This window comes from Blastomyces gilchristii, assembly GCF_000003855.2.
Source record: "Blastomyces gilchristii SLH14081 genomic scaffold supercont1.35, whole genome shotgun sequence".
NCBI classification, from domain to species: domain Eukaryota; kingdom Fungi; phylum Ascomycota; class Eurotiomycetes; order Onygenales; family Ajellomycetaceae; genus Blastomyces; species Blastomyces gilchristii.
In genome coordinates, this window is record NW_003101648.1 from 238,863 (window position 1) to 263,396 (window position 24,534).

Sequence of the window (24,534 nt, forward strand, 5' to 3'; positions counted from 1 at the left end):
ACAAAGGTAATGAGTACGGAGTGCTTATTAGATATACCCTGAAGATCTGCCTACTTTATTAGAGTTAAATATTTTCTCTATTTCTCTATTTACGGATGTATACCATCGCCGAGACGATTTTCTTCTACTATAGATATATATATATATATAGACGTATCTTTGCCAAGCATGGGTACAACCATTAACCATCGACAAGTCATACTACTCGCACCACACCAACATACGTACAACTCTAAGAAATATAGCATAGATGTCTCACTCAGTAAGCATAAAGATTAAAGATTACCTACCAATACAGAAAAATGAAGGGATGGCACTCCACATACAATATATGCGAACACAGTGAGGGATAGAAAAGAACCATGGTAGAGGAGGAAAGATGAACAACACGGCCAAAAGATATAGAGTGAGGCAATGTAGCTGTGTGTGAAATAAAATTAAATACGTTCGTAGTAGGTGGGTACCTAGGTAGTTGCATACGCGAATAATATGGCAATGTAAGCGCGAAGAATTATTTTGGTGTGGAATTAGGTATAAAAAGAAGGCTTGGGGAGGGGTGGGGGGGTTGAGTCTTTCGAAAAAGTGAACAGACAGATTGAATTTTAATCCCTTTGGTTTTCACCAGAGAAATCATGACGCAGAGAAAGGTGAAAAACAGGGGACAAGTTGTTGTTGCCTTACAAAACAGACAGCGAGGAAAAGGAGAGAATCAGATTATCCAGAAAAGGGAAATAGGAGAAAAGAAGGCGCAGGAATAATGTAACAGCAGAATTTGGCACTGCCAGTGGCAATAAACAATAGAGTAATAGTAATAGAAGTTAAATAAAGAGGAAACGGAAAATCAGAATGAACAAGCAAAGAATATTAGAGGGAACCAGGAAGAGGAAGTGGTAAGGACAAATAAGGACCCGCAAATCAGTTGCTTCACTTGTGTGATATCTTTCAAAAGAAAACAAAATTCGCTTCTTCAGGTTACGGAAACAAAGGGGAGTAAAACAAATATGACAGGAGGACTAGATCATAGAAAATAGAGTGACAAAAGAGAATGATAACAGAGGGAAAATAACAAAGGAGATGGATGCATGGTTTGCAGTGTGTTTTGTGTTTTGTGTTTTGTGTTGTGTGGATAGGGTACATAAGGATGAGAATGGACACATGTGCCCAGCAAGGTCACTTTTTTGTCTTTTATGGTCTGCAGATCGGGAGCAGACAAAACGCCTGGTTGATGCAACGGCAAGGAAATGCTCGAAGAGAAATGAAACGCTCACTTGGAGGAAATATATGGGCCCGTTCAAGGGTTCGCAATCGGGGGGGTATAAATGGAGGCAGTGGAAGGGAGATTAATTGCAAAAAAAAAGGGCAAGGGGAGGAATAAAAGACACCAGTCTCGACGGAAAACTCGGCTTGATAGAGCATGGCTCACCGGTTCCATGTAAACTAGAGAAGCATCTTATAGCCCACTCTCCCTTTGGTTGTGGTGGTCGTGCTGAAGCATTTTGGTGGTGGGTTCTCAATTCTGCCATGTTCAGAGGTATCCTTGGCAAGTTGAGATGAGCAGTAGAACAGCCCGAGCAATAATGATCACAGTGCTTGATGTGACCAGTTTTCGTGGCGAGAGTAAAGATATCTCTTGATACTCGACGGGGTAGGACGAGCGGCTGGGAAAAGGAGCCCGGCAAGCCGTGGCATAGATAGCGAACAGTCAAGAAGTCAAGTCCACGTCCACGCGGTCGCTATAACGCAACATTCAAAACCAGGCTTACATCCCGAACTTGCGAACCGGCCAAATCCTCGAGGACAGGAATAAGATCTAATAGTTCATTATCGTGGGCGTCCGAGAACCAGCTACTAATAGGAATGGCATGCTGAGGGTGGAAAATGTAAGACGTTGGAGAATTGTCGATGATAATGGTATCTCGGAGGTCGCGGCCAACTTGAGAAAGGTCCTGCGGCGTCATCGTCAAGGGTAAGTTAAGTGCATCACTTGGTTATTATAGGAATAGGGCGAAGCACATACCTTTACATAGTTTCCCTGATGATTATAACAGCTGTCTCTAAATAACCGATGGTGTATCACTTTATGGATATCTAGCTGATCTAATAGAGGATCACCATACTGCAAATTGAAAAAAAAAAACAAAAAAAAAACCGTTAGTTACTCCTGGCGTCGTCTCTCATAAATACCCGCTTTTGACGAACCTTGGATACTGATGCTGTAAAAACGACGACTTCATAGAGCTCTCCTACTCGCTTCATAAACTGATCAACGCCGGGACGTTTGATTACATAGATATTATGATATTGACCCTCGATTTCCACTGGGATGGTGAAATCTGCTTTTTCAAGGACCTTAAAAACCAGCTTTTGTCAGTACAATCGCATAGTAATATCATCTAAACGAAACCAAAGCGCTTTCCTTACTTTGAAGCTGCTGTGGACAAGGGTTTCATCAAGGTCGAGGACAAGGCATTTGCGGCTCTGAAGGTGGGGCTCAATGGGAGGTAATAACCACTGCTGCTTCTCTGGTTGAACGGGTGGAGCGGGCGGGATATACTTGTTTGTCGATTCAGCATGGCGAGCTAATGGAGGTGGAGGTGGAATCTCCATCGATCGCTGCGCGGTTTCGTCATTGGATGGAGTATCCACGTCTTCTTCTATGTAGCTATCCGCGGACTGCGCATCTTGCATGGCAGCATCGTGATCACCATTGGGCTGCTTCGGGACGGCGTCCGTGGCTGGTTGCTTCTCAAGGGGAACGCTGGTTGTGTTTGAAGAGGTCACTTGCTCTGACGCAGGAATTGGTGGTAAATCCGAATCTCGGCTTGTATAAGTCTTAGAGCCCGAAGGCGAGCCAGAGCCTGATCCTGACTTAGATGGTGCTGGAGGCTTTGAATCTTTATCAATATCCATTTTAACCACGCTATCCAACCCAGATTCTCCTGTGACTCCGGCCAGGCCGTTATCAGTGTTAGGCTCCCTCCGGTCCGCACTTGTCTTTAACGCAGCCTTTTCGTCAGAAGAGGCGGGTTCTCTGGAATCGGCGGTGCTCGAACCTGCAGCGCTGGGTTCTGTCTTCTCGGCTGGCGTTGGCTGCCTGCCACGGGACGACTGTGTTTTTACAGATTTTTTGGGGGGTATTTCAGGTTCTTCCTGATCGTCGTTCGACGTGCCGCCACAGCAACTGAGGAAAGAAAACAGCTTCGAGGGCCCCTTTGCCATTCTTTCTTTAGGCTGATCATCTGTATCGGGCGTGGACACATTGTTGGTGTCTGTGGCCATAGGTGCGTCGGTGCGCCTGGACCGCTTACTGCTTGCCAAGCTTCCAGCCCGTTTTTTACTTCCAGCATTGCTTTCAGTTCCATCTTGTGGCCAGTCAGGAGCAGCGGGTTGTCCCCGTTGTTTTGCATTGGAAGATGACCGCGATGGGACGCGAAGAAAGGATCGCTTTTTCTTTGGGCGCTCAGTATCGCCAGATGAACCTTGCGCCGAGTTCGTATGCGATGTATGTCGCTCTAGAGGGGCATCGCCGATGGAATGATCATTTGACGATAGGTTTTTTGAACTTGCATCGTTAGGAACTGGCAAGGCAGAGTCTTAAGAGAACGAGGTTGGTTAGAACGAGATGGTTTCAGGCACGATATTATAACCTAAATAGAATAACTCACTGGACCCTGGGCCGTTGGATGAAGCGGTCATGGATAGGTTCGCGATAGATAATTCTGGCGTGAGGAAGGAGGAGGTGGTGTTGATATCTGGAATGCCAAGAAGAATCGGGGCTATCAATATACGTCGTTTTCAACACGCCGGGAGAGACCCAAACAAGAACGTGATAGTTAAAAACTACGACACTTGTAACCCAAATCAAAAGACTGACAAGAAAAAGACTTCTGGCCTTTTTTGTTCCTGAGCCTATGCGACCAGAATTGTAGACTTGCTTGCTTTATGAAGATAGCGAACAATGAAGACTAGCTTCATTCAGCTCGACGAATGGGTCGCAAAATATATCCACGAAATAGACAGCTCCGTGGTCGCCTTCCCAGTCAGCCTTGAGCTGTCAATGCTAGCAAAACACGCCAGGAATTGAACCTATATAAACTGGCTGTATCGATCAAAGAGCGGAGAATTCCAGCGGGCGAAGTTTCCGTAAACTCGCGTCTTCGGGCTAAGGAGAACACCGTTCACAGCAGCAGTGTATCGTAAAGATCATTCAAGGGCTATCCCAACAGACCCCCAAGGTGATCGATAAAGCTCCACGAGTGTTCCAAGCGGCAGATGAACGAAGTGAGACAGAGTCGGACGAGGGGACGGCGGGCCGGAGGAGGCCCTTGCGACAGACAGAGCGAGCCAAGGCTGGGATAGAGAGCAAGCAGCCCAAGGAGGAATAGTCCAAATTTGGGGGTAGAAAGGCCGAAAAAACGGGGTGAGAGGACAGGTCTAACCCTGGCTGGCACAAGCGAATTGGCGAAGGGGGAAAGAGTCAGGGCAAGGAACCAGCTCAACGGACTCGAGAATGATACTGTTTGCAACGGGGCAGACGCGGAAGACACCACAGGATATGAAGAGCAACAGAGGTAGCAAAGGGTCAAGGAGGAGAAGGATGGAGGAGGAGGAAGAAGACAAGCGGAGGCGGTTCAACGCCAGCAGTAATAGGAGCGGTTGGTGGTTGGTTGGTGGTGGTGATGGTTGGAGGGATTATTGGGAAGGGAGTCTGGACAGTCTGGAAAGGGGGCTACTTGGTATGGTCATGTACTGTAACCCGGCATACGGTAACTTGTGGCTTGCCTAGAGGTGGGTGTGCTATCCGTCTATTCCAAGGTTGTAATAATGAATCACGTGAGGTATTGTTTCGTAAATATCTTGCTGCGTATTATCGAAGTACCTAAGTACACGCATCATTATACTGATTTCAAGAGCACTTGTGGCTGGAGCCATCCCATCCTGACGTTACATTGGCTGGCTTCCAAGTGAGAGTGACCATTCGTATCGTCAGGGAATTGTATGTAATGTTACCCCTTGACGCGGGCGGGCTGCGGAATTTTCATTACCGATACACTCCAAGTTCTAAAAATACATAGGCACGTGATATAATATCTTACGACCGAGTTCCGTGCTCCGTACTTCGTAGAAGGCGGGGAGAGCTGCTTCAAAAAAGTTTGTATACGCTGTATGCACGCCCCACCAACAACGACGTCTCTTGTTACAAAACCATGCGCTGAGTGTACTCAAAAATAATTGTTGACTTGCATGTACACGACGCTAGCCATCTTTTAGTAGCGTATTGTGCCTCATATAGCAAAATATAGAATTTGAGTTGCGTGTTGTTGATTATCCCAACTACTCAATCTCGGTTCCTCCACTAACTACATTTCCATTGATCAGGGTATTAACTAGGTTCTGCGTATAACCTCCTGTGCCCTTACTGTGCTTTAATTTGTATTAGAGACCGCAAAATAGCGCGCGCTCTCCCTGCGAGAATCATCGGCCTAGCGAACTGACTTCCGCAGCTAAATAATATCGGCTTGGTCAAGCTGAGCGAGCAACCCATGATACGTTGGCGACCTTTTTTTGAAAGGCGGAGTAAGGGAACCTGCATGGGTTCCCCGTGTACGTGCACACATAGCACTTGATGCTGTTGCTCGTGGTTTTGAACTGCAGGTTTCGCCGTGTAACGTACCAGCTTAAGCTCGTCTTAGTAGTGGTGTCATTCATCCCTTTCGCCGAGATCAACGACATCAGTGGTGTGTAGGTAGTTATCTCAGCCACTCAGGTGCCTCCGTACGGACATTGCGCAAAATGCCAAACATGTTCCTTATGCTCCCTGTGCACTGTCACGTTTTGGGTCAAGCTGCATGGAGTAACTCACGATGCTTGGGCTCATCTTTTCAAGCCGATGCACAAGATGTTATCCAGTTCGAATGGCGGCAAAATTGTCGAGGAGCAAAGCTCCATCTGCGCTGTGGAATCGAAGCGCGCTCATCAACTCGGTTCCTGTCAATCTTGTAAACTGCCACAGGTTGGGTTCGTTGCTCCTATTGGGCCGTCTATTTTCTTCAAGGCGCTTACGGAGAAATCTAGATCGAAATGCGGTTAGCCAACAGTCTGCCCGCCTACCTAGGTACCCGATCCCCGAACCATTTTTCGCTGGGGCCACTCCGGGTAATTTACCGCTAGCAGGAGAGCTAAGCCTGCCGCTCCAGCTTGGCAGCGCCCTGGTGTGCTTGGTCCCACTGTGATAACGACAGCGATTATTGCTCTGTACACAGCGGTGCGTGAACAGGCAAAACATCCCGCCGATTATGTTGGCTAGACGTGGTCTCTGTAGGCAAATTTTCATGGACTGGCGAATGGTTTGCGGTTGCATGCAGCATGATATGCTTCAAGAAAATAAAGGGTAGCCAGCCAACCAGGTGCCAAAGTAGAAGCTTTAACCCCGGAAATATTCAGCAAACCCGCCAGCGAGCGAGCTCTAGGGTAGCTAATCTCCACGAATCACAAACTGGACACGCTGCTATTGAAGCATTCTTTTGGCGAAAGCTATGTACGCTGGTACATGTAGTGTACTGCGTACGTACATACCGAGGGGTTGATATTATTTGTTTGATGCTCGGTTGCTCATTCGCCAGTGCGCGCAGACTTCTACAGCGTATGGGCGGCTACGCAAGTTACATTACTGCGCATTTCTCAGTTACTTAGTATTGTATATTACACACGTAATTATTTTTCAATTCGCTAACCTCGTATAATACAATACTCTTGGATATTAACTAGTCTGGCTACACTCGGCACGTGATTTTGATGTCATGTGAGTCTCCTGGATTCTGGGCGTCGTCACATGTCATTGAATTGCACCCACGGTATTCTTCAGCCGAAGCGTATCTTGTTTGTTTCATGCTACCTTCATTCCTTCGAGTTACACCTTGTATCTGGTATAGTTGGCGTTTTCCCGACCTGCAACAGACTCAGAATATCCAGGGAGCCTGCTGGCATGACCTAATCCTATAACCACGTACCTGACGCGGCGCAAAAAGAAATCTGACCTCAAAGAACTTGCCCGATATCGTTTTCCAATCCAAAGGCCGTTTTCGAGGCTGACAATGCAATCTCAAGACGGGGGATAAAACGGGATACTTTAGCCCCCAAGTTCAGCCGGCTGTGAGCGACTATACAAGATACTTAATACACGGACACAATGGCTGCGCAGTCGACGTTGCGACCTCCACAGGATCCCTTGCTCCTCCTCTTTGCCTACTATTCGAAGCTGTTGCAAGACCGATTCCGCAAATCGTCCAAGACTGCTAAGCTAATTGCAACTATAATTCTTTTATTATCGATAATCGGAAGTGGGTATGGGGGATATCGCTGGTGGCATGAATGGTCGAAGGAGAGGGCTGAGGGGAAACGCCTGGTGAGGAAGAATTCCGGTCTTCGCGGCAAGGATGGAACACGGATAATATATGTCCCCTACAAGTCGTCGGTAACGACTTCCGATACCTCCAAAGTAACCATTCGCCCGACAAAATTGACGACATTCGATGCGCATCGACGGCTATTTCTTAATCCTCCCAGGGCTGCCGGCCTCGGTGATATATCATCTCTACCATCCCAAATTCCGCCCCCCTCTACCAGACCAGGCTTGAATCTGGCCTTCCTGCACCAGTTTCTCAGTCTCTTAAGCATCATGATTCCGAGGTGGAGGAGCAAGGAAACTGGATTCTTGATTGGTCACGGCGTCTTTCTCATGCTCAGAACATATCTATCTCTCGTGGTAGCACGACTTGATGGAGAGATTGTGCGAGATTTGGTCGCTGGCAAGGGTAAAGCCTTCCTCTGGGGCCTGATAAAATGGTGTGGAATCGGCACATTCGCGTCTTACACCAATTCTATGATCAAGTTCCTCCAGTCCAAAGTCTCTATTGCCTTCCGAACGCGACTCACAAGGTATATACATGACCTTTACCTAAACGATAACATAAACTATTATAAACTCTCCAATCTTGATGGCGGTGTTGGCGAGTCGGCGGACCAATTCATCACGCAGGATCTCACCCGGTTCTGTGCGGCCTCTGCGAAGCTATATTCTTCTATTGGGAAACCACTAGTGGACCTCTTCGTTTTCAACTACCAACTCTATCGTTCGCTGGGACCCCTAGCACTGACAGGAATCCTCAGCGGATATTTCGGTACAGCAACAATACTGCGTCGACTTTCTCCACCATTCGGAAAGTTGACAGCGGTCGAGGGTAAGAAGGAGGGTGACTTTAGAGGTCTCCACTCCCGACTTCTGGCAAATGCTGAAGAGGTGGCGTTCTACGGCGGAGCTGAAATGGAACATGTGTTCCTCTCCAAAAGTTTTAAGGATCTACAACGATGGATGGAGGGCATATATAGCCTGAAAATCCGCTATAATATGCTTGAAGATATGATTCTTAAGTATTCTTGGTCCGCCTTTGGGTATCTAATCACGTCGCTTCCAATATTCCTGCCTGCGTGGGGCGGCCTAGCTGGTGTTTCCGAGATGGCTCTCTCGTCTATCGAAACTTCTGGGAGGGAGAGAGATCGAATGAAGGATTTCATTACAAACAAGCGACTTATGCTTTCCCTAGCGGATGCTGGTGGCCGTATGATGTACAGCATTAAAGACCTTTCTGAGTTGGCAGGATATACCTCTCGCGTCTATACGTTAATATCAACTCTCCACCGGGTACAGGCTAATGCATATGCATCTCGCCGTGGTTCCCATCCTGAATTATACTCACTTTCAGATGTCCAGGGGACGATCCATAGCGGATTCGACGGCGTGCGTCTAGAACATGTACCTGTAGTAGCGCCGTCTCTCTTCCCTCAAGGGGGTGATGAACTTATCGAATCATTATCCTTTATAGTGCGTTCTGGCGAGCATCTTCTAATTTCAGGACCGAATGGTGTCGGAAAATCCGCCATTGCTCGCATCGTCGCGGGTCTCTGGCCTGTTTACCGGGGCCTGGTTAGTCGGCCGAGAGGATTTGGTGTAGATGGCATAATGTTCCTCCCGCAGCGTCCATACCTTAGCCTCGGCACCCTACGTGACCAAGTCATTTATCCCCATAGCGAAATGGACATGTTAGAAGATGGGAGGAGTGACGCGGATCTACTTCAAGTGCTGAACGATGTCCATCTTGGCTACCTACCCGATCGTGAGGGTGGTTGGGACTGCCGCAAAGAATGGAAGGACGTCCTAAGCGGTGGCGAAAAGCAACGCATGGGTATGGCAAGGCTCCTCTACCACGAGCCTCGATATGCATTCATCGATGAGGCTACGTCTGCTGTCTCCTCTGATGTCGAAGGCTTGCTCTATGAAAAAGCCAAGCAGCGGGGTATCACTTTGATCACAATCTCCACGCGTGTTTCGCTGAAAAAGTACCACACCTTCAATCTCACCCTTGGCATGGGACCGGACGGCACAGAATGGGAATTCGACCGCATCGGCACGGAAAAGGAGAAGATGGGTGTCGAGAAGGAAATACAGGAGCTCCGCAAGCGACTTGATCAAGTTGAGGGGTGGAAGGCACGGAAGCAGGAAATCGATGCCGAGTTGCAAAAGGTGTGGGTTCGTGATGGTGAGGCTGAGCTGGCTCCTCCGCCATACCAGGCGGGCGAAAAAGATGAGGTCGAAGCTGAAGGGCAAAACGAATAGGGGGGTGGAGACGCGGATGCCCCGCGGAATGCGGATTGAGATGCATATGTAGTGCCCATACAGCTACGGATAATCTGTATGCACAAGCTGGAATCACAGAATAGAATTGTGTGAGGCGCTCTGTTTGGTGGATCGGCTGCGTCTATTTTTTGTTACGTCATACTTAATTTTTCCAATTGCTAGCATCACATGAATGATCCATTTGAAACTAGTTGCATCTTCTCAGAATAATAAGAAAAAAATAATAATTTTGACATCCTAACATACCTTGGAAGGCAACACGGAAACTAACACAAGCTTGTTTGGCGGCACAGCTAATCCGTACAAGTAAACTGCTTCTGTTCAAACCGGCTCTAGATAACTAATAACCTTTCTCAACGTCTAGCCCGGCTAATCGACAAATCATTCGAGGACAATGAAAAAACTCAAAGATCAAAAGAAAAAGAAAATCAAGCACACATGAATAGCCGTACGGCTGTGTCTCACCATATCAAGGCAAAAACAAGAAAAAAGGATCTCGCAACATACAAGGATCCGTGTGCGGATGTCATATTTCGGCGATGGCTGCTTCCCCGAGCACACCAAGGGGAGGGTGACCGACCTAACCAGTCAGTGGTGGCGGCATAACCTCCCTCTTTGGCCTTTGGAGAATTCCTCTTTATTTTTAAGACGAAATGCTTTGCTTTCAGACTTGAGATTATCAATTTCGTGAAGATACCCGTCCCAAAGACGAAAGCGGACGAAGAAGAACGAGCTATACGCCCATTTACGGACAGCTCTAAGTAGAGTAGTATATGAAGGAGAGTGAAATATCCTCCCACCCAATATCCTCCTACTCTCAACGATGTTATCCAATATCCATTTCATTGCCCCAGTAGAGATGATGCTCTGCCTGGTCTTCGTCCTTCTCATCTCCCCATTCCTCCTGACCTGGGTATTTACCAGCGTCAAGGCACGTTGCGAGTTCCAGCAAGGGAGAGAGCCCCCCTTGATCCCTTATGCCATACCATGGCTTGGTCATGGACTGTTCTTCCGCCGCGGAACGACTCGTTTCTCGAGCTGGGTTAGGTTGGTTGACTCTTTTTTTTGCTTCTCTTGTTTTCTAGGGGGTGGTTCTATATCTTAGTCCAAGAAAGGAGATAAACTGAAAAAAAACCGGGAGGAGGAAAAGAGGGGAAAGGGGGTTGAATTCTAGCAGACTTTCGCTTATTTATGTCTCGATCTCACATTTTTTCTAGGGGAAAATATCCTAGTCTTCCCGTGTCGAGAACATTAATGGCAGGGAATTACCTGTATACAGTTTTCGACACTAAACTGGCAAGCCAGATAGATCGCCGCCCAAAGCTATTCACCTTCGATCCCATCGTGCTGCTCGTGAATAAAGCATTCGGAGCCCCTCAAGCCGACCTTAAAATCCTTGAGAAAGGTCCCACTGGTCCAAACGGTGCAGGTGACGGCCAAGGCCTGATCCCTGAACTCCATCGACAACATATCCCTGGCCTCAGTGGTATAAATTTACCCCCGATGGTATCTAAATTCAACGAGGTTTTGACTGCAAGCTTAGAACAGGCGTTTTCAATGAAAGAAAGCCATGGTAACAGCGGCACATGGAAAACTCTGGACTTTAACGAGTTCCTGATGCGGCATTATACGCTTGCTTCCATTCCGATGATAATGGGGACTCGTCTCATGGAAGTTTGGCCCCAAGCATATAAAGATCTTTGGGAATTTGATTCATGGGCATTGGCACTTACGACGAACTTACCCGGCATATTTATTCCAGAGGCTGCTGCAAGTCGAAGCGCGATGGTTTCTGTCTTAGAACGATGGGAAGAGGAAGCAACCAAGCACCGAAAATTTGAAGACGTGGAATCGGAAGATCCCGCGTGGGATGAATATTGGGGAGCCAGGTTGATGAGGCAAAGACACCGTACATTTCTAAACAATGGCATCAGTAAACGAGGGCGGGCTGTTTTCCACCTCAGCCTTATGTGGGCGTACGTTGTTCCCCCCTATCCCTCTCCTCTTGCATCATTTTCTCCCCATCTAGTGCATAGCTGATTGGTGCATAATTTAAGAACAAATGCAAATGCCATCCCGGCCGCGACATGGATGCTGATACATTGCGTTCTCGACCCGCAGCTCTACGGTCGAGTTCGTCGCGCAATAGCATTGTCTCAGAAACAAGATGGCACGCTAGACATCGGAACCCTAGCCACAAACAAGCTCATAAAATCGCTAGTCCTTGAGGTACTTCGGCTATACGTTTCGTCACCATCAGTGCGGCTTGTCTTGGAAACGACTGAGCTTGGGGGTTACGTGTTTCGCAAGGGAGGAACGATATTTATTCCCGGCAGAGAATTGCAAACAGATCCAGATGTTTGGTCTCCGGACGGCACGTTTGTGGATGCTTCTGAATTCTGGGCGGAAAGGTTTATTGACAAAGAACCAGACGATGACGAAAACACGGGAGCAGAGATTAACGCGGATACGAAATTGGAGAACCTGGGTGGACAGAATGTGATAATTGAAACTGGATTGACCCTGTCGGCGGACGCGATGTCGATACCCGGCAAGGCAAGATCAAAGCCGCTCAGAGAACGAATGTACTCCATGCGTCCCTTTGGAGGAGGCACCTCCTTCTGCCCTGGAAGGAACCTCGCGATGTATGAGGTCGTTGTTGGCATGGTGGCCATATTGTCGGCATTTGATATCGAAGTAGATAAGGAAGCACTGGCTTCGAATGGAATGCCGCAACCAAACACTAACTTGTCGGGAACAATGGGCCCAGATAGGCCGTTTATGGTGAGAATGAAGAAGCGAGAGACTGCGGAATAGAGCCCACAGGGCTTAGGTAGAGATTCCAAGAATATGGCGGAGTAGGGGTATGAAATTATTGAAGACATATGGAGATAGAACGATAGGGAGGATGCAGGATTAGTGTTTATTTCTAGTTAGCAAACGACAGCGACAGATGTATGGATATATATGAAGAAAGTAGCAAAATAGTCTAGGATTTCAGTGAGATCGGAGGGAAACTCTCGAACAATCAATGATCAGCCATTATATACATACATAAAGTCATAAGTCATACTCGGATTATCAATGAGCTACTTCACTCCCTGTAATCCATTCCATTTTGCAAGGAATATGTTCGTAAGAAGCTTCTCTGAAGCCGCCGCAAGCAACTGGGGATTTAGCCATGCTGGAGATAACCTGAATATGGAAGATCGGGACGACGCTGGGTGCTTTCAGAGCTTCATTATTCTAGCACCGTCCTTTAACGTATCGCTTTCACATTCAAATATGCTAAGCTTCTTCCAAGTTCATCAAGCATGGACGGATGAGCATGAAGATATACTATGGACTTGCACCCGATGGGGTTTTAAGCTTCAAACCTTCGGTTGTGACAAATGGTCCTAAGGCTAAGCTTCATCATATCTAGATAAGGAGGAGCCTTCTTGCGTTCGCATTCGGGTTAATTCTTAACATCATCATTCTTCGGGAGTTGACCTCAACACTAGGATATCAGGATACCACCTCCAGAACTTCGGCGCAACTGTCAGGTTGTCAGTGTATACATATTTTCTTTCGCTGGGGTTCGATGTAACTTGCCTTATTCCACCCAGGCGCATATTCCACTGCCACCATATCTCTGATATATTGGCAACCGGATAGATACGCCTTCACAATTACATAGGGTCGGAGGGCGTATTCCTCTCTTTAACCTTTCCCACGCTGAATCGGTTCCACTCGCTAACTCCCTCTTCTTCCGCCGGTCCGTGAAAGCATGAAGAATAAGCACATACAACATATCCAGGTGCTCGAAATTCCTCCTATTGCTCTATGTAGTGAGGTATGAGGTGAACCCCCTCTTGAGGATATCCTTTCATATACTTACTCTACGTCTCCATGAAACTAACTCATTTCCCTTGTATGTAATGTACATGTACATGAATGAGATTAATAGTCACCCGTGTTCATTGTATGAGGTGTTAGCGAAATAAAAGCTGCAATATTTGCGTCAAACTAAATAACAAGCTCGTCGATTTAGAAAAAGGAACATGAATTCAGAAGTGACACACCCCCCCTCCAAAGCTCACTCCTCTCCGCTCAATTGTCACTTGAAGGTTTGGGTTTATCTGAATGCACCAATCAGATCCACGGCTTCATATGATCCACGTGACTTTCGTTCGACTTTGAATTTCTCATTTTATATTTTTTTTAACTCATTACTTTGTTTCTTTTTAAAATTCATAAAAACGCGTCGACTATTTCATTTCGAGGGAATATATCTAATGTAAAATGATCAAAAAATTAGAATCTCCTTTTTAGCCAACTAGCGCAATTTTTTTTACGATACAAAATGCCGCCTCCTAACCCGCCGTCCACGAAAGATGACGAAGGCGTCGTCAAGGTCTGCATAGACAAGACGTTTACGGATGGAGACATAAATCGCTGGCCGACAGAGTCGCGATTTGAAAGAGAAGATCCGCGTCTTTATTTGCTGAAATTGGCTAATATGTGGATGAAAGCGAGAGGCGAGGCAAGACCAGGTTAGTTGGTGTCTTTGATCTCCTCAATATGGTGCCATGCTTCCTTTGTCGTAACTCTTTCATTCTCATGTTCTGAATAACTGTTGCTTTGTAAAATATTGTATGAACGTGTCGTGTGATGTCGTTGCGCTGCATCTTCAATTCTTCCCCATGTTCTACCCTTTTCAAAACTTGAAGAATTGGGTTAGGATGTATGAAGGGTTGATAGTTCTTGGAGTCTCTCTGTATTTTTGAGCTTGATATTACATATATCAAACTTGTTCCTTGTTGGTTCCCTATCTCGACTCAAGCGTTGCCATGTTAACAATTGATTCAACCCGGCTGGAGTTTAGGGAAACAATATATCCTGGACCAACTACCCGAAGGATATGTATATATGTCTCGAGCACGCCAACAAAATCCCGAGCTTGTCAGTACTAGTACCTCTGCCAGATTTTCAGAAAATGTTTGTATATTTCATGAACACAAGCTGATTGGCATCGAAATAACACCAGCGGGACAAATATCTATACGGCCACCCATCAGGATACTACTATAACTCTCCAAATAGATTCTGGCCTCATTTCTACTATTTAATGACTCATGGTGCCACTCCATGCGGCTGCGATATCTGCAAAGCTGGTAAGCAAGCAGCTAAGTACGACGACCCTACCATGGCGGGGCAGCGCCGCAAACCTGGACCTAAACCTAAGCAGAAGCTTGGTGGGGTGAGCAAATCCGCAAATGGTGCAGGAAACAGGTTCGGTAAGCGATTTACCCGTTTGCTCTTCTTGGAGAATATATCGCGGTTTCTTCATTGAGACGTAGCCTCTGACATGTGTTTGTTGGTATAGGGCGTCCTCAAAGGAGAAACTATCTGGCTGAGGATGAGGAGGGAACACCAGACGTGTTCAAAATCCTAGTCTCCAAACTAAAGGAAAGAGGCAGCATCGACCAATCGATTAAAGAACCATTAAGCATGGATTGGAGAGCACAACGCAACACGCTACAAGAACATCTAACTAGAACTTTTATGCAACATTCGTTTATCCCTCGGCTTGGCGAACTTGTTCTCTGGTGCTACTCCTTTCAGGGGACAGAGCTTAAATTCAACTGGGTGACTGAAAAGTTCGAAGTGTATTGCCGGAAAACGCGAAAATTCCTTGGCACCCCTGAATGGCGAGCGGGAACTGTGGCGCAAACGGCCGAGGAACCTCCTGTTCTTGAAGACATTGTTACGGAAACCAAGAAAAGATTTGCTGTCAACATATCTGGTTTCCGGATAGAGACATTCCCGGACCCAAATAGCACTGACAAGAACCTCTCGCGCCAATACAAATATGTACCCCTGAACTGCATTCGGCCTCTGAACTACTGGCAGATATTTCTGCAAGGCGTCCTTCCTGACGACTATCACCCATCTATTAAAAACGCGCTCACGGTCATGCCTTCGTGCTCCGTGGTCGATAAGTACCATTTCAAGGGCACGTGGCCGGACGCGACGGTATATTGTAGAGGCATATTTATTGGCTCCGAATTCCTAATAAAGGGTGATGGCGTTAGACTCACACCACGCTCACCATCACTTTCGGCAGATCCATACAACCGTGTCACCGATGTGCTAGTCATCGAGAGTATCCAGGTTAAGCTGAGGAACTGCGACGCCGACCTTGCGTCTCCCCTGCTATGTCAGTCAACTGCAGTTCGACTTGTGGGCAAAGCTTACACGCTATCTCCAAAAAATGCCTATCGAGAGCCGGATTCAACTATGGCTCCGAGACCCCTTTCAGATGAAGAAGTCATCAATTCTTTTGAGTGCGTGGGAATGAGTGGCTATGGCACATGGTACCGCATGCAACCAGAGAAGACACGTGTTCAAATATCCCTAGATCATGTTGTCGGCCGTTGCTACGAATCGGAGGTCATGTCCCTCATGTTCGATGAGATCTCGCTGGGCATCGACCTGGAAGGGGTGACGGCGGGCCGTGAATATGGCCGATTGACCGATCAACGATTAGCCCCGGGCAAAGAGTGGTTCTTCGGAGATACCAGGGTCGAGACCCTTGCGCTGGAAAGCTTGAATTTGGAGGAAGTTGGCATATACGATGACATGCGAGATCCCAAGATGTTCCGCGCAAATCTGCATATTATTGATGGCAACGCCACGGGCGCAGATATCAGAGATGCCAAAATTCCCCGCGCAATGGGCAGGCCACCACGGGCGGGTCTCATTGGCGGCAGAACTACGTCGTCCACGTTTGAAAAAGTGGGTAAGATGACTTCGCTGGTGACTAGCGCGCTTGGGCCGCTGGAGGCGTCGGCAAACCAGACACCAATGGACCTTACGTCTGCTGCTGGTTCGGATGTCAGTGGGGGTAGTGAGAGCAGTGAAAGTGACGACCTGCAGACTGCTCTCCAGCAGATACCTCTGATCCGTGGCGGAACAGAGGAGAGCGAGGGCGGTGATTATAGGCCGAGCGGTTCGAAGCCGAAAAAGGCTAAATACGCGTGACCTTACATTCCGGCGTTCTGATTTGGACAAGTTTTATTTTATTTTATTTTATTTTATTTATTTATTTTTTTTTTCAGCAGGGTGGTGTTTGTTCGGTTGGTTACGATTGCAATGGGTTTCCTCTGTTCCTCCCGAGACGGGAGCACCATTTCAACGCATGGGCTGGGTTTGATATAAACTGTTCGTTTTCAGGCCTTTTGCTCATGTCCATTTTCTTTCATTCTACGCATTTAGTGTTTGCCCCTTTGCCTCTTTATTTTGTCCTTCCCCATGTACTACTAGCAAGATACCTCTGTATTCTATCCCCATTTTCAGCGTTTTAAGACAGCTAATGGCGCCTAAGTGATAGTTGAGCATACAATTTTACTTCTAGTTAGCAGAATATTTTTTACTGTTTCCAAGCGCTGCCACAACCATACATAGAATGATATGGTTTACATAGAGTAATCAATATAAAGGCAATCCTAAATAATAAATGAAATAGGATGAAATAAATTTAAATCCCCGCCCAGCTAGGTCTCAATTTACGATACGGAGTACGGTTATAATACAACAAAGAAAAGAAAAGAAAAGAAAAGAGAGAAAAAATAAAAAATAAAAAGAAAAAAAAATAACGCCTAATGATTCCTCTCCACCACCTCCCTCGCAAAATCCGCAAACGTCTTTCCCTCCTGAACCTCCTCACCCAGATTCGGCTGCGTAAACACAGCCAACGTATTCCGCGCAACCTTCCCCTTCACATTCTTCACCCCTCTCACAAAATGTGGCACGGCCTTGAATCTCCCCTTGGTAATCAACTCCAGCGCCTCCCCCGTCTGAAACGCCAAACAGTCCTTGGGGATATTCACCTTGACAACCTGTCCTGTCCGTGAGCGGATATACAAGCCAGCCTTCGGGTCTGGGGAGGCGGATAATTCGGGGATACCGCTGCTAGACGAACTTGACAATGAGGAGGAATTCGGCGGATTCGCCTCCTCATCAACGAACATGGCAGAGGTGAGGCCAGTGAGGCAGCTGTGGTCAATGTGCGTCGCACACCAGTCATCCTCTTCTTCACCTTCGTCGTCCTCACCTGCGCCTCTTTGCACGCTGTCTGTTCCAGCCTCGTCTACCACAGGGGGGAAGTAATGCAACAACCTCGCTTTGGTGGTCAAGCTCGTCTTGACAACATGCTCCAAATAACCGCTCTTATACCCTTCGATATTCGCCAGCGCATAGCGATCGCAGGCGCGCGCTACCAGCGTCGCGGTATCGATGATTAGGGTGCAGAGTTGCTCGATGCTATTGCGGAAAGTGGGCAGGTGCTGGGCATTGGGCCAGATATTCGGGGCCGTGTGCTGGGGGAAATCTGGAAATCCGTCCTCGGGCGCATTTTGCAGGGATGGATCCTGGTAGAATGCGCAGTTTATGTAGTAGGAGCCCTTGAGGGTGTCGAAGCGGCCGGAGCGGAGGGTTTCTTTGCCACAGGACCAGCCGACGAGGTATTTGGATGCGGGGCTGGAGAGGGTGTCTGGGAGGAGTGATTGGGGTTATTTCAAGCGATTAATTATTTTTCCTTGTTTCTTTTGTTTTCTTTGTGAAGTAGATAACTAGTTTACATACCGAGCTCATCCTGTGGGAGCGCAGCTACGTATGAGGCATTTGATAGGGCTGTGGCGCGTAGCTCTTTGAAGCGGGCGGGGAGATCTTTGACGATGATGATGCCGAGTGACGACGGGCCAAAGGCTTCAGTTAATGTCTCGAAAGAAACGGAACCTTATATATATGTTATACATGGAGTCAGCGTCTGCTTTTATTTGGCTTTTTAAGGAGGAATATAGTTGATTACATACCCTCTTCAAGCTCTTTTAGGCTAACTGTAACTGCCTGTCCCTGGATGGGCGCAGAGGAGTCCATATGTGTCTTGACGGACTTCATCAAGTTAGGATTTACTATTGATGCGGGGGAGAGAGAACTGAGTGTGGTCTATATACTCCATATACAGAGCATCATCGGTTGACTCCCGACAACCTGTTTAATACCCTGGTGATGGGAATGGGGATTGCGGGAGGGAAGCCATTATAAGAAGAGTATTAGTTATAACTAAACTTAATCGCGGGGGAAGTTCGGGGGTTGTTAGTTAACTATTCTACTGGAAGAATTGAGCTCAACGTCAACAACACCTGGAAAGTAGTAATAATAATATACAGAGAAGTTTCTTGAGTGCAAATATGGACGGACATACAGGTAATAATAATATGTACTATTCCATTTACGCAAAGGCAGAAGAGTACTCCGAGTGCTTCACTCTCTCTGCCAATAACTAACTAACCTATATATATATATATATATATATAGTGACAAATGATGTTTTTCAGTGTAAAAGCTTAATTCCACAAAATACTCATTATATAGACACGCAAGTATATTACTGTATATGGTTTAGTCAGTCCTGGCTTTCATCACTCATATATTACTTGTACAGTACAGTACAGTACAGTACAATGCAATACAGTACAATACAGTACAGAGAGAGAGAGAGAGACAACTTCTGTATAAAGATTAACAGAGAGAGTACTTACTATGTAGATAGAGACTTGTCTGAATATATACTCTATAGGAGGAAACAATAACACAATTAGTGTAATTTTCTGTCATCTCAATTTATAACTGTTTATTGATGGGAAGCCTCTATCATTGATCATATCAAGACAGTAAGACACAACATCAATAATGAGGAGACCTTGATTGCTAGTTACTACAATCACAGTATCATTGATGTTGTACTCATTGAAACAGAACACTAGTTAGAAAATTACTCAAATGTCATCAGAGGCTGCCTGCCCCACAGTTGCTCTGTCAACTGCGGAAGTTAAACAGTTTTAAAAATCATCATCACGTCAACACCACAATTTCATTTGATTGAATGCAACCTGCAATCCCCCGCTCTTTTCATCAGATTAGTCGGCGCATACATTGAGTTGTAATGAGGAGAGCATTCTCTCAGGCACTTAATACAGTTTAGCCTTCTCCTCACTGTTTCTCATTCACCCGTTTTCAGCCAATCCTCCACTTTTCAATCAACATTTGAATCGAAATTGCACATTTCCTTCGCACGAAGTTATTTCTCTACAAGGCAAAGTTCAAGTCCTCTGATGGTCTGATTTAAAAGATCTAAACTCGCTTTCCTTCCTCTCTTCAATCCAAACAATTTTACAATGGAGCCTGGCAATGTGAAACCAGAGCCCAATCAAACACAAGGGATCATCTCTATCCCCAACCGCCCATTCGCTGAGAAAGTCGCGGCGGCTCTCAAGGAGCTGAGACAGAAGCAATCCGCCAGCACACCTCCTGCTGCGATCTTGACACCGACATCTGTAACACCCGCTTCAGGAACAACTGCAACTCCTGCCACCGGCGCCATGGATGCAGCCGATAGCAGCGACTTGCAGATCGAGGAAACTGAGTCTGCCTCTGCCCTCGAGGAGACCACTACGCGTGTGGATCGCCCAATTACCCTACAGCAACCTGAAGAAAGGTTAGCTGCAAAGAGAAAGAGACCTGCCCTTGACCCTCTCAAGTGTACGTGCGCTGTCTCCGAAAAATGCTTAAGAGCTGCGAGGGATGGCGTGGTAGACTGTCGAATTGGCTCTGGCGCCCCAATCCCCAAGCGCAAACAGACGCGCGTAGGCCCCAGGCCTGGTCGCGAAAATGAGCCGTGAGTATATAGCTTTTCTCTATCTCATCTCTATATTGTGTTTTTATTGTAATACCTTTTATTGTTATTATTATTATTTTTTGCTACGCGTCATTTGCGAATATATCACGTCGAGGGAAAACAAACATAGCTAATTCCCCCAATTCCAGCTTCCGCTACATCTCACCAAAGGAAAGAGGTCGCCTCCAAAGATCAGCTGACGATGTCCTCTCATTACTCACGCTCTTCAAACGAGCATCCACCGCCCCGGAGGGCGAACGCCCCGCCATCTTCAACGGAATGCGGGGACGCATCCAACAACTGCAATTCTACGATGTCAGCGCAGCTCTCCCTTCCCTCCTTCAAAAATTCATGGATTACAACACCGGCCTTCCAGCCATCGTTAACAGCCCCGACGACGCCGTCCCCTGGGACATCAAGTTAGATTGCGAAGCGATCCTCTTCCGCTGGCAACGTGGGGACTTCGACCCGAATTTACTCCGTGGCATCATGACTGCTGAACGCAACAGATCCGCCCGCAAACTCGACCCCACCTACAAATTCAAACGAGACAGCATCGTTGTCGGCGACAACCACCTGCGCAACGGCCAATGGTTCCCGCTGCAAATCACCACAATCCGCGACGGCGCCCACGGCGAAATGGAAGCAGGCATCTCCGGCCGCAACAAGGTCGGCGCCGTCTCCATCATCCTTAGCTCGGCGGGGAAAGGGTACCCAGACGTCGACCAGGGGGATACCATCGCCTACTGTGGCACGCACGGCAAGGATGGCCAGATATCCGCGGGCACGAACCTGCTGATCGAATCACATGCGAACCGGACGCCCATCCGCGTCCTGCGCAGCTCGAAGCTGCCCAAGATTAACCCTTATCGTCCCGTTGCCGGGTTCCGGTACGACGGGCTCTATGAGATTCATGGCGTGGACGTGCTGGATTCGCAGACGATGTTGCACCGGTTTAAATTGCGGAGGATCGCGGGGCAGACGCCTATTCGATACCAGGGGGAGGAGAGGCGGCCGACGGTGAGGGAGGTGGAAGAGTGGAGGATTCTCCAGAATCTTGATGCGAGTTCGAAGCTGAAGTAGTTGAGTCGGGCTTGGTGGGGGTACGCGAAGCCTATTACCGATGGGGAATTTTTTTAGATTCCTGCGGCGTTTAACTCAAGGGATTGATTGGCGTGCATCGTGACACGATCGACGCGTGTTTTCGTTTACGGAGGCCGGATAGGTTTTAACTGTGTTTGGTTCAAACCCCCTTCCTTTCTTGTTATTATTTCCCACGGTCTTTACACACTTTTAATCCCTCCTTCCTCTTTGTCTATTAATTTTCACGAGGATTTATTTCTCTTGCACAAACGTTTTATGAGGACCATGATGTATCTTGTTCCTACCCCTATCAGTTTTCGATATACTTTAGACCTAGGTCTCTTCGAGTAACGATATGATAATGAACTTTTGATGAATTTTTACCACTTCCGTAATTTTCTTATTATCTGTATAGCTACTACGATAGTTGACTACTACTTAACAGCTGACAAATGCTCGGGAACGAAGGTTGGTTGGTCCTGACGAAATCGCGGTGAAGACGATATCAAATCGATCTATTTAATCATCTGAAATACAATAACGCGAGTAGGCAAGCCATTTTTTTGATCCAAAAAAGTTTAAAAAAGGAAAGAGCCAAATAAAGAGCTGTTAAGACGAATAAAAACAAACGATGTAAATGACATTCACTGCTCCAGCCAGCACAAACTTGCCCTGTCCTTTGACAGGCAGACAAGACAGCCCTATCCCTAGCCCAGCCAGCCCTTCCCAACTCCACTGCGCCGTTATGAATAATGACAGTTTGAGGATACTCGTCAAAGCCAGTTTGGAAAAAAAAAAAAAAAAAAAAATAGGAAAGAAAGAAAGAAACTCCGCAAATGCCCCAGGGAGATTGTATATAAGTAAATAAATAAAAGTTGAAGTTAAAAATCAAGTAGCAAACCTAAGACGTCGTGTTAGTGTTTTCCCTTTTCCTCTGAGCTACAAGAACACTTTCTGGGCGTCTTTTGGATGGCTTTCGTTCGGGCAGTACGGGCATTTAAATCGAGAGCCCTTGCTAAGTCTCATGAGAGATTCCTGCGCAATGACGTGACCACAAGGCATCATCATGGGTGGGTTTTCATCGGTGGTTTGTTCTTTCGAAACCGGGCAGACGAAGATAGAATGGAATTGGTATGACGGTGGGAGGGGGATTTCAACCTGCATTTTGTTAGCGACGACCGTTAGAGATGGAGCAAGGAAGTTTTGCAAATTTAAGACGGGAAAAGAATCAGGGGAGCAGGGAGTGTTTTCTCACCGGAAGTTCGTTCTGGGATGTCCATTCCGTCCGCTTCTCTTTCATAATGGTTTGTAGCTTGAGTAGCGTGGGGAGTGCAATTGCGCCAGCTGTAGCTGCTATATATAGAGGGGATTCTGCTGCTAGACCCAGCAAAGAGCAGTATTCACGGGTGAAGGAGTGTGCTACATCGTTCCAGGAGGAAGGGTTGTTAAAAATGTTTTTGTAGGGGGAGTCTGCGAGATTAGGACAAAATGCCATAGCCCCCATTAATTGTTGGATTTCTGGCAGATGCCTTCTCTGGAAAGTCGAAAACTCGTTCCTGGCATATTCCAATGCCAGCTGCCGGCCAACCGCCATCGGCGTTTGCGGATTTTTGCCTCCGTGGAATAGCCACACGAACTGCAACCTGCACAGCTCAAACTCTAGATTGCTCCCCCTTGCTTCCAATAGGTGTCGATGTTCCGAGGCCCATTGTATGGCCGGTATTAAGTTTCGTTGCTCTTTCAACTCATGTAGGATTTGATACATGAGAACAAACTGTTTCCTGATATCACCTGATTGCATTTGCTCCATTTCCATGGCAATGCTGGCGGTGTCAGAATCGGATTGATCCGAAGTGGGTTGTGCGGGAGTTGGATTTTTGGCCACTTCCGATAAAAATGTAGAGGCAACGGAAAACTGGCCCTCTCGAAGTAGGTGCATGGCAATAGCTCTGTTCACCAGCGCTGGCTGCGCTGATAAAGCGTCATAAGGCAGAGGCTTGTCCTTAAAGAGCTGCAAAGAAAAATATAAAGTTAATATCATGTAGACCATTTCCATACGCATAGATTTACCACACATAACATCCACGCATGCTGGGATCTTACTTTGTCCAGGGCTTTGGTATATTTGTTCAGGCCACTATGGGCGTCCTTGAGACTGTCGTTGGTCGCATCGAAGGAAGCCTTCACAGGGTTTTGTAGCTTTGCCAAAGTTATGGATGCTGAACTGGGATCTAAGCAGACAATATGAGTTACTAAGAATCCTTCCAAAAAGCCAAATATCCGACCCGCAAGCCTTGGATATTGCTCTGTGTGCCGGAGTTAAAGGTTATTTATGTTCCGGGAGGGGATAGCGGCTCACTTTCGGCAATGTTGTTTCTTGCCTCCTGGAGGAGGTCAATTGTGGCCTGCACATCTTTGATGCTCTTCCCAGTGTGAGCGCGCTTCCAGAGCCGTTGATGTTCCTTCTGCAGTAAATCCATTTTGCCGGTGGCGGAGTGGGTGACCCAACGAATGTCGCCTTTGGTCAGAGAGCTCTACCGGCGTTGGGGTATGGCGGACATGTCGCGACGCTACAGCTTCAGCTTCAAGGCCAGACAATGGAAGAATCCCCGCAAGGAGAAGACGGTGTAATTTTGTTTGTTTGTTTTTTTATTTTTTTATTTTATTTTTCTGCTATATTTCCCCTTCAGCTGCTTTGGTGTGGTCGTGTCGGAGTGGTCATGGGCAGTTGAAGAAGCAGGTGAGCAAGCGGTGGTTATTGATGGTGGTTTGATGGGTTGATGTGATGGTGATGGGTGATGGTGATGGGTGATTGGGTGGTTGCTCCCAACTCCGCATGAGCATGTAACATACGGTACATTACGGAGTACATACGGGTACATCCCGATTCAGCTAGGGTACCGCCGGTAATACAGGCCACCATCCCATGATTGTGGCGCAAGCCATATACGTATTGTACTTGTATTAAAGACTTTCTCTGGAGGTTTGCACTGCTAAAAGGACAGTATCGTGTCGTATTAGGTACTGTAACACC

The 24,534-nt window shown here is 47.1% G+C and overlaps 9 protein-coding genes across 10 annotated transcripts; 6 read left to right on the forward strand and 3 right to left on the reverse strand.

Annotated features, from left to right (window-relative positions):
• Positions 1 to 99: 99 nt before the first annotated feature.
• Positions 100 to 4,880, reverse strand: BDBG_09093. 2 transcript variants are annotated; one of them, XM_031723870.1, is made up of 6 exons: positions 3,875 to 4,694; positions 3,666 to 3,752; positions 2,422 to 3,593; positions 2,200 to 2,349; positions 2,018 to 2,116; positions 108 to 1,946 (listed from the first exon to the last, which is right to left on the reverse strand). In XM_031723870.1, the coding sequence occupies exons 2-6, from the start codon at positions 3,694 to 3,696 to the stop codon at positions 1,734 to 1,736; spliced, it is 1,665 nt and encodes a 554-aa protein (XP_031581225.1). In that variant the 5' UTR covers positions 3,697 to 3,752; positions 3,875 to 4,694; the 3' UTR covers positions 108 to 1,733. The 2 variants fall into 2 exon arrangements, with proteins under 2 accessions (XP_031581224.1, XP_031581225.1); XM_031723869.1 differs by having other exon boundaries at positions 100 to 1,946; positions 3,666 to 4,880.
• Positions 4,511 to 4,786, forward strand: BDBG_17953 (uncharacterized protein; the record flags this gene model as incomplete). Its single annotated transcript, XM_031725564.1, has 1 exon — positions 4,511 to 4,786. The coding sequence occupies one exon, from the start codon at positions 4,511 to 4,513 to the stop codon at positions 4,784 to 4,786; it is 276 nt and encodes a 91-aa protein (XP_031581226.1).
• Positions 4,881 to 5,899: 1,019 nt separating the features above from the next.
• On the forward strand, positions 5,900 to 6,091 carry BDBG_17954 (uncharacterized protein; the record flags this gene model as incomplete). Its single annotated transcript, XM_031725565.1, has 1 exon — positions 5,900 to 6,091. The coding sequence occupies one exon, from the start codon at positions 5,900 to 5,902 to the stop codon at positions 6,089 to 6,091; it is 192 nt and encodes a 63-aa protein (XP_031581227.1).
• A 774-nt stretch (positions 6,092 to 6,865) lies between these two features.
• Positions 6,866 to 9,945, forward strand: BDBG_09095 (peroxisomal ABC transporter). Its single transcript, XM_002620491.2, has one exon. It carries the CDS (start codon positions 7,190 to 7,192, stop codon positions 9,671 to 9,673), a length of 2,484 nt encoding a protein of 827 aa, XP_002620537.1. The 5' UTR covers positions 6,866 to 7,189; the 3' UTR covers positions 9,674 to 9,945.
• A 25-nt stretch (positions 9,946 to 9,970) lies between these two features.
• Positions 9,971 to 12,771, forward strand: BDBG_09096 (uncharacterized protein). The gene is made up of 3 exons (XM_031723871.1): positions 9,971 to 10,741; positions 10,912 to 11,670; positions 11,752 to 12,771. Exons 1-3 carry the CDS (start codon positions 10,518 to 10,520, stop codon positions 12,509 to 12,511), a joined length of 1,743 nt encoding a protein of 580 aa, XP_031581228.1. The 5' UTR covers positions 9,971 to 10,517; the 3' UTR covers positions 12,512 to 12,771.
• Positions 12,772 to 13,133: 362 nt separating this feature from the next.
• On the forward strand, positions 13,134 to 16,762 carry BDBG_09097 (uncharacterized protein). The gene is made up of 4 exons (XM_031723872.1): positions 13,134 to 14,229; positions 14,562 to 14,638; positions 14,724 to 14,973; positions 15,063 to 16,762. The coding sequence occupies exons 1-4, from the start codon at positions 14,040 to 14,042 to the stop codon at positions 16,718 to 16,720; spliced, it is 2,175 nt and encodes a 724-aa protein (XP_031581229.1). The 5' UTR covers positions 13,134 to 14,039; the 3' UTR covers positions 16,721 to 16,762.
• Positions 16,763 to 16,917: 155 nt separating this feature from the next.
• Positions 16,918 to 19,046, reverse strand: BDBG_09098 (uncharacterized protein). The gene is made up of 3 exons (XM_002620494.2): positions 18,553 to 19,046; positions 18,323 to 18,475; positions 16,918 to 18,230 (listed from the first exon to the last, which is right to left on the reverse strand). Exons 1-3 carry the CDS (start codon positions 18,635 to 18,637, stop codon positions 17,338 to 17,340), a joined length of 1,131 nt encoding a protein of 376 aa, XP_002620540.1. The 5' UTR covers positions 18,638 to 19,046; the 3' UTR covers positions 16,918 to 17,337.
• An 871-nt stretch (positions 19,047 to 19,917) lies between these two features.
• BDBG_09099 (uncharacterized protein) lies at positions 19,918 to 21,500 on the forward strand (the record flags this gene model as incomplete). The annotated part of the gene is made up of 2 exons (XM_002620495.2): positions 19,918 to 20,417; positions 20,567 to 21,500. The coding sequence occupies 2 exons, from the start codon at positions 19,918 to 19,920 to the stop codon at positions 21,498 to 21,500; spliced, it is 1,434 nt and encodes a 477-aa protein (XP_002620541.1).
• Positions 21,501 to 21,876: 376 nt separating this feature from the next.
• Positions 21,877 to 24,301, reverse strand: BDBG_09100 (uncharacterized protein). The gene is made up of 4 exons (XM_002620496.2): positions 23,860 to 24,301; positions 23,604 to 23,731; positions 22,756 to 23,511; positions 21,877 to 22,658 (listed from the first exon to the last, which is right to left on the reverse strand). The coding sequence occupies exons 1-4, from the start codon at positions 23,978 to 23,980 to the stop codon at positions 22,440 to 22,442; spliced, it is 1,224 nt and encodes a 407-aa protein (XP_002620542.1). The 5' UTR covers positions 23,981 to 24,301; the 3' UTR covers positions 21,877 to 22,439.
• Between the last annotated feature and the right edge of the window lie 233 nt (positions 24,302 to 24,534).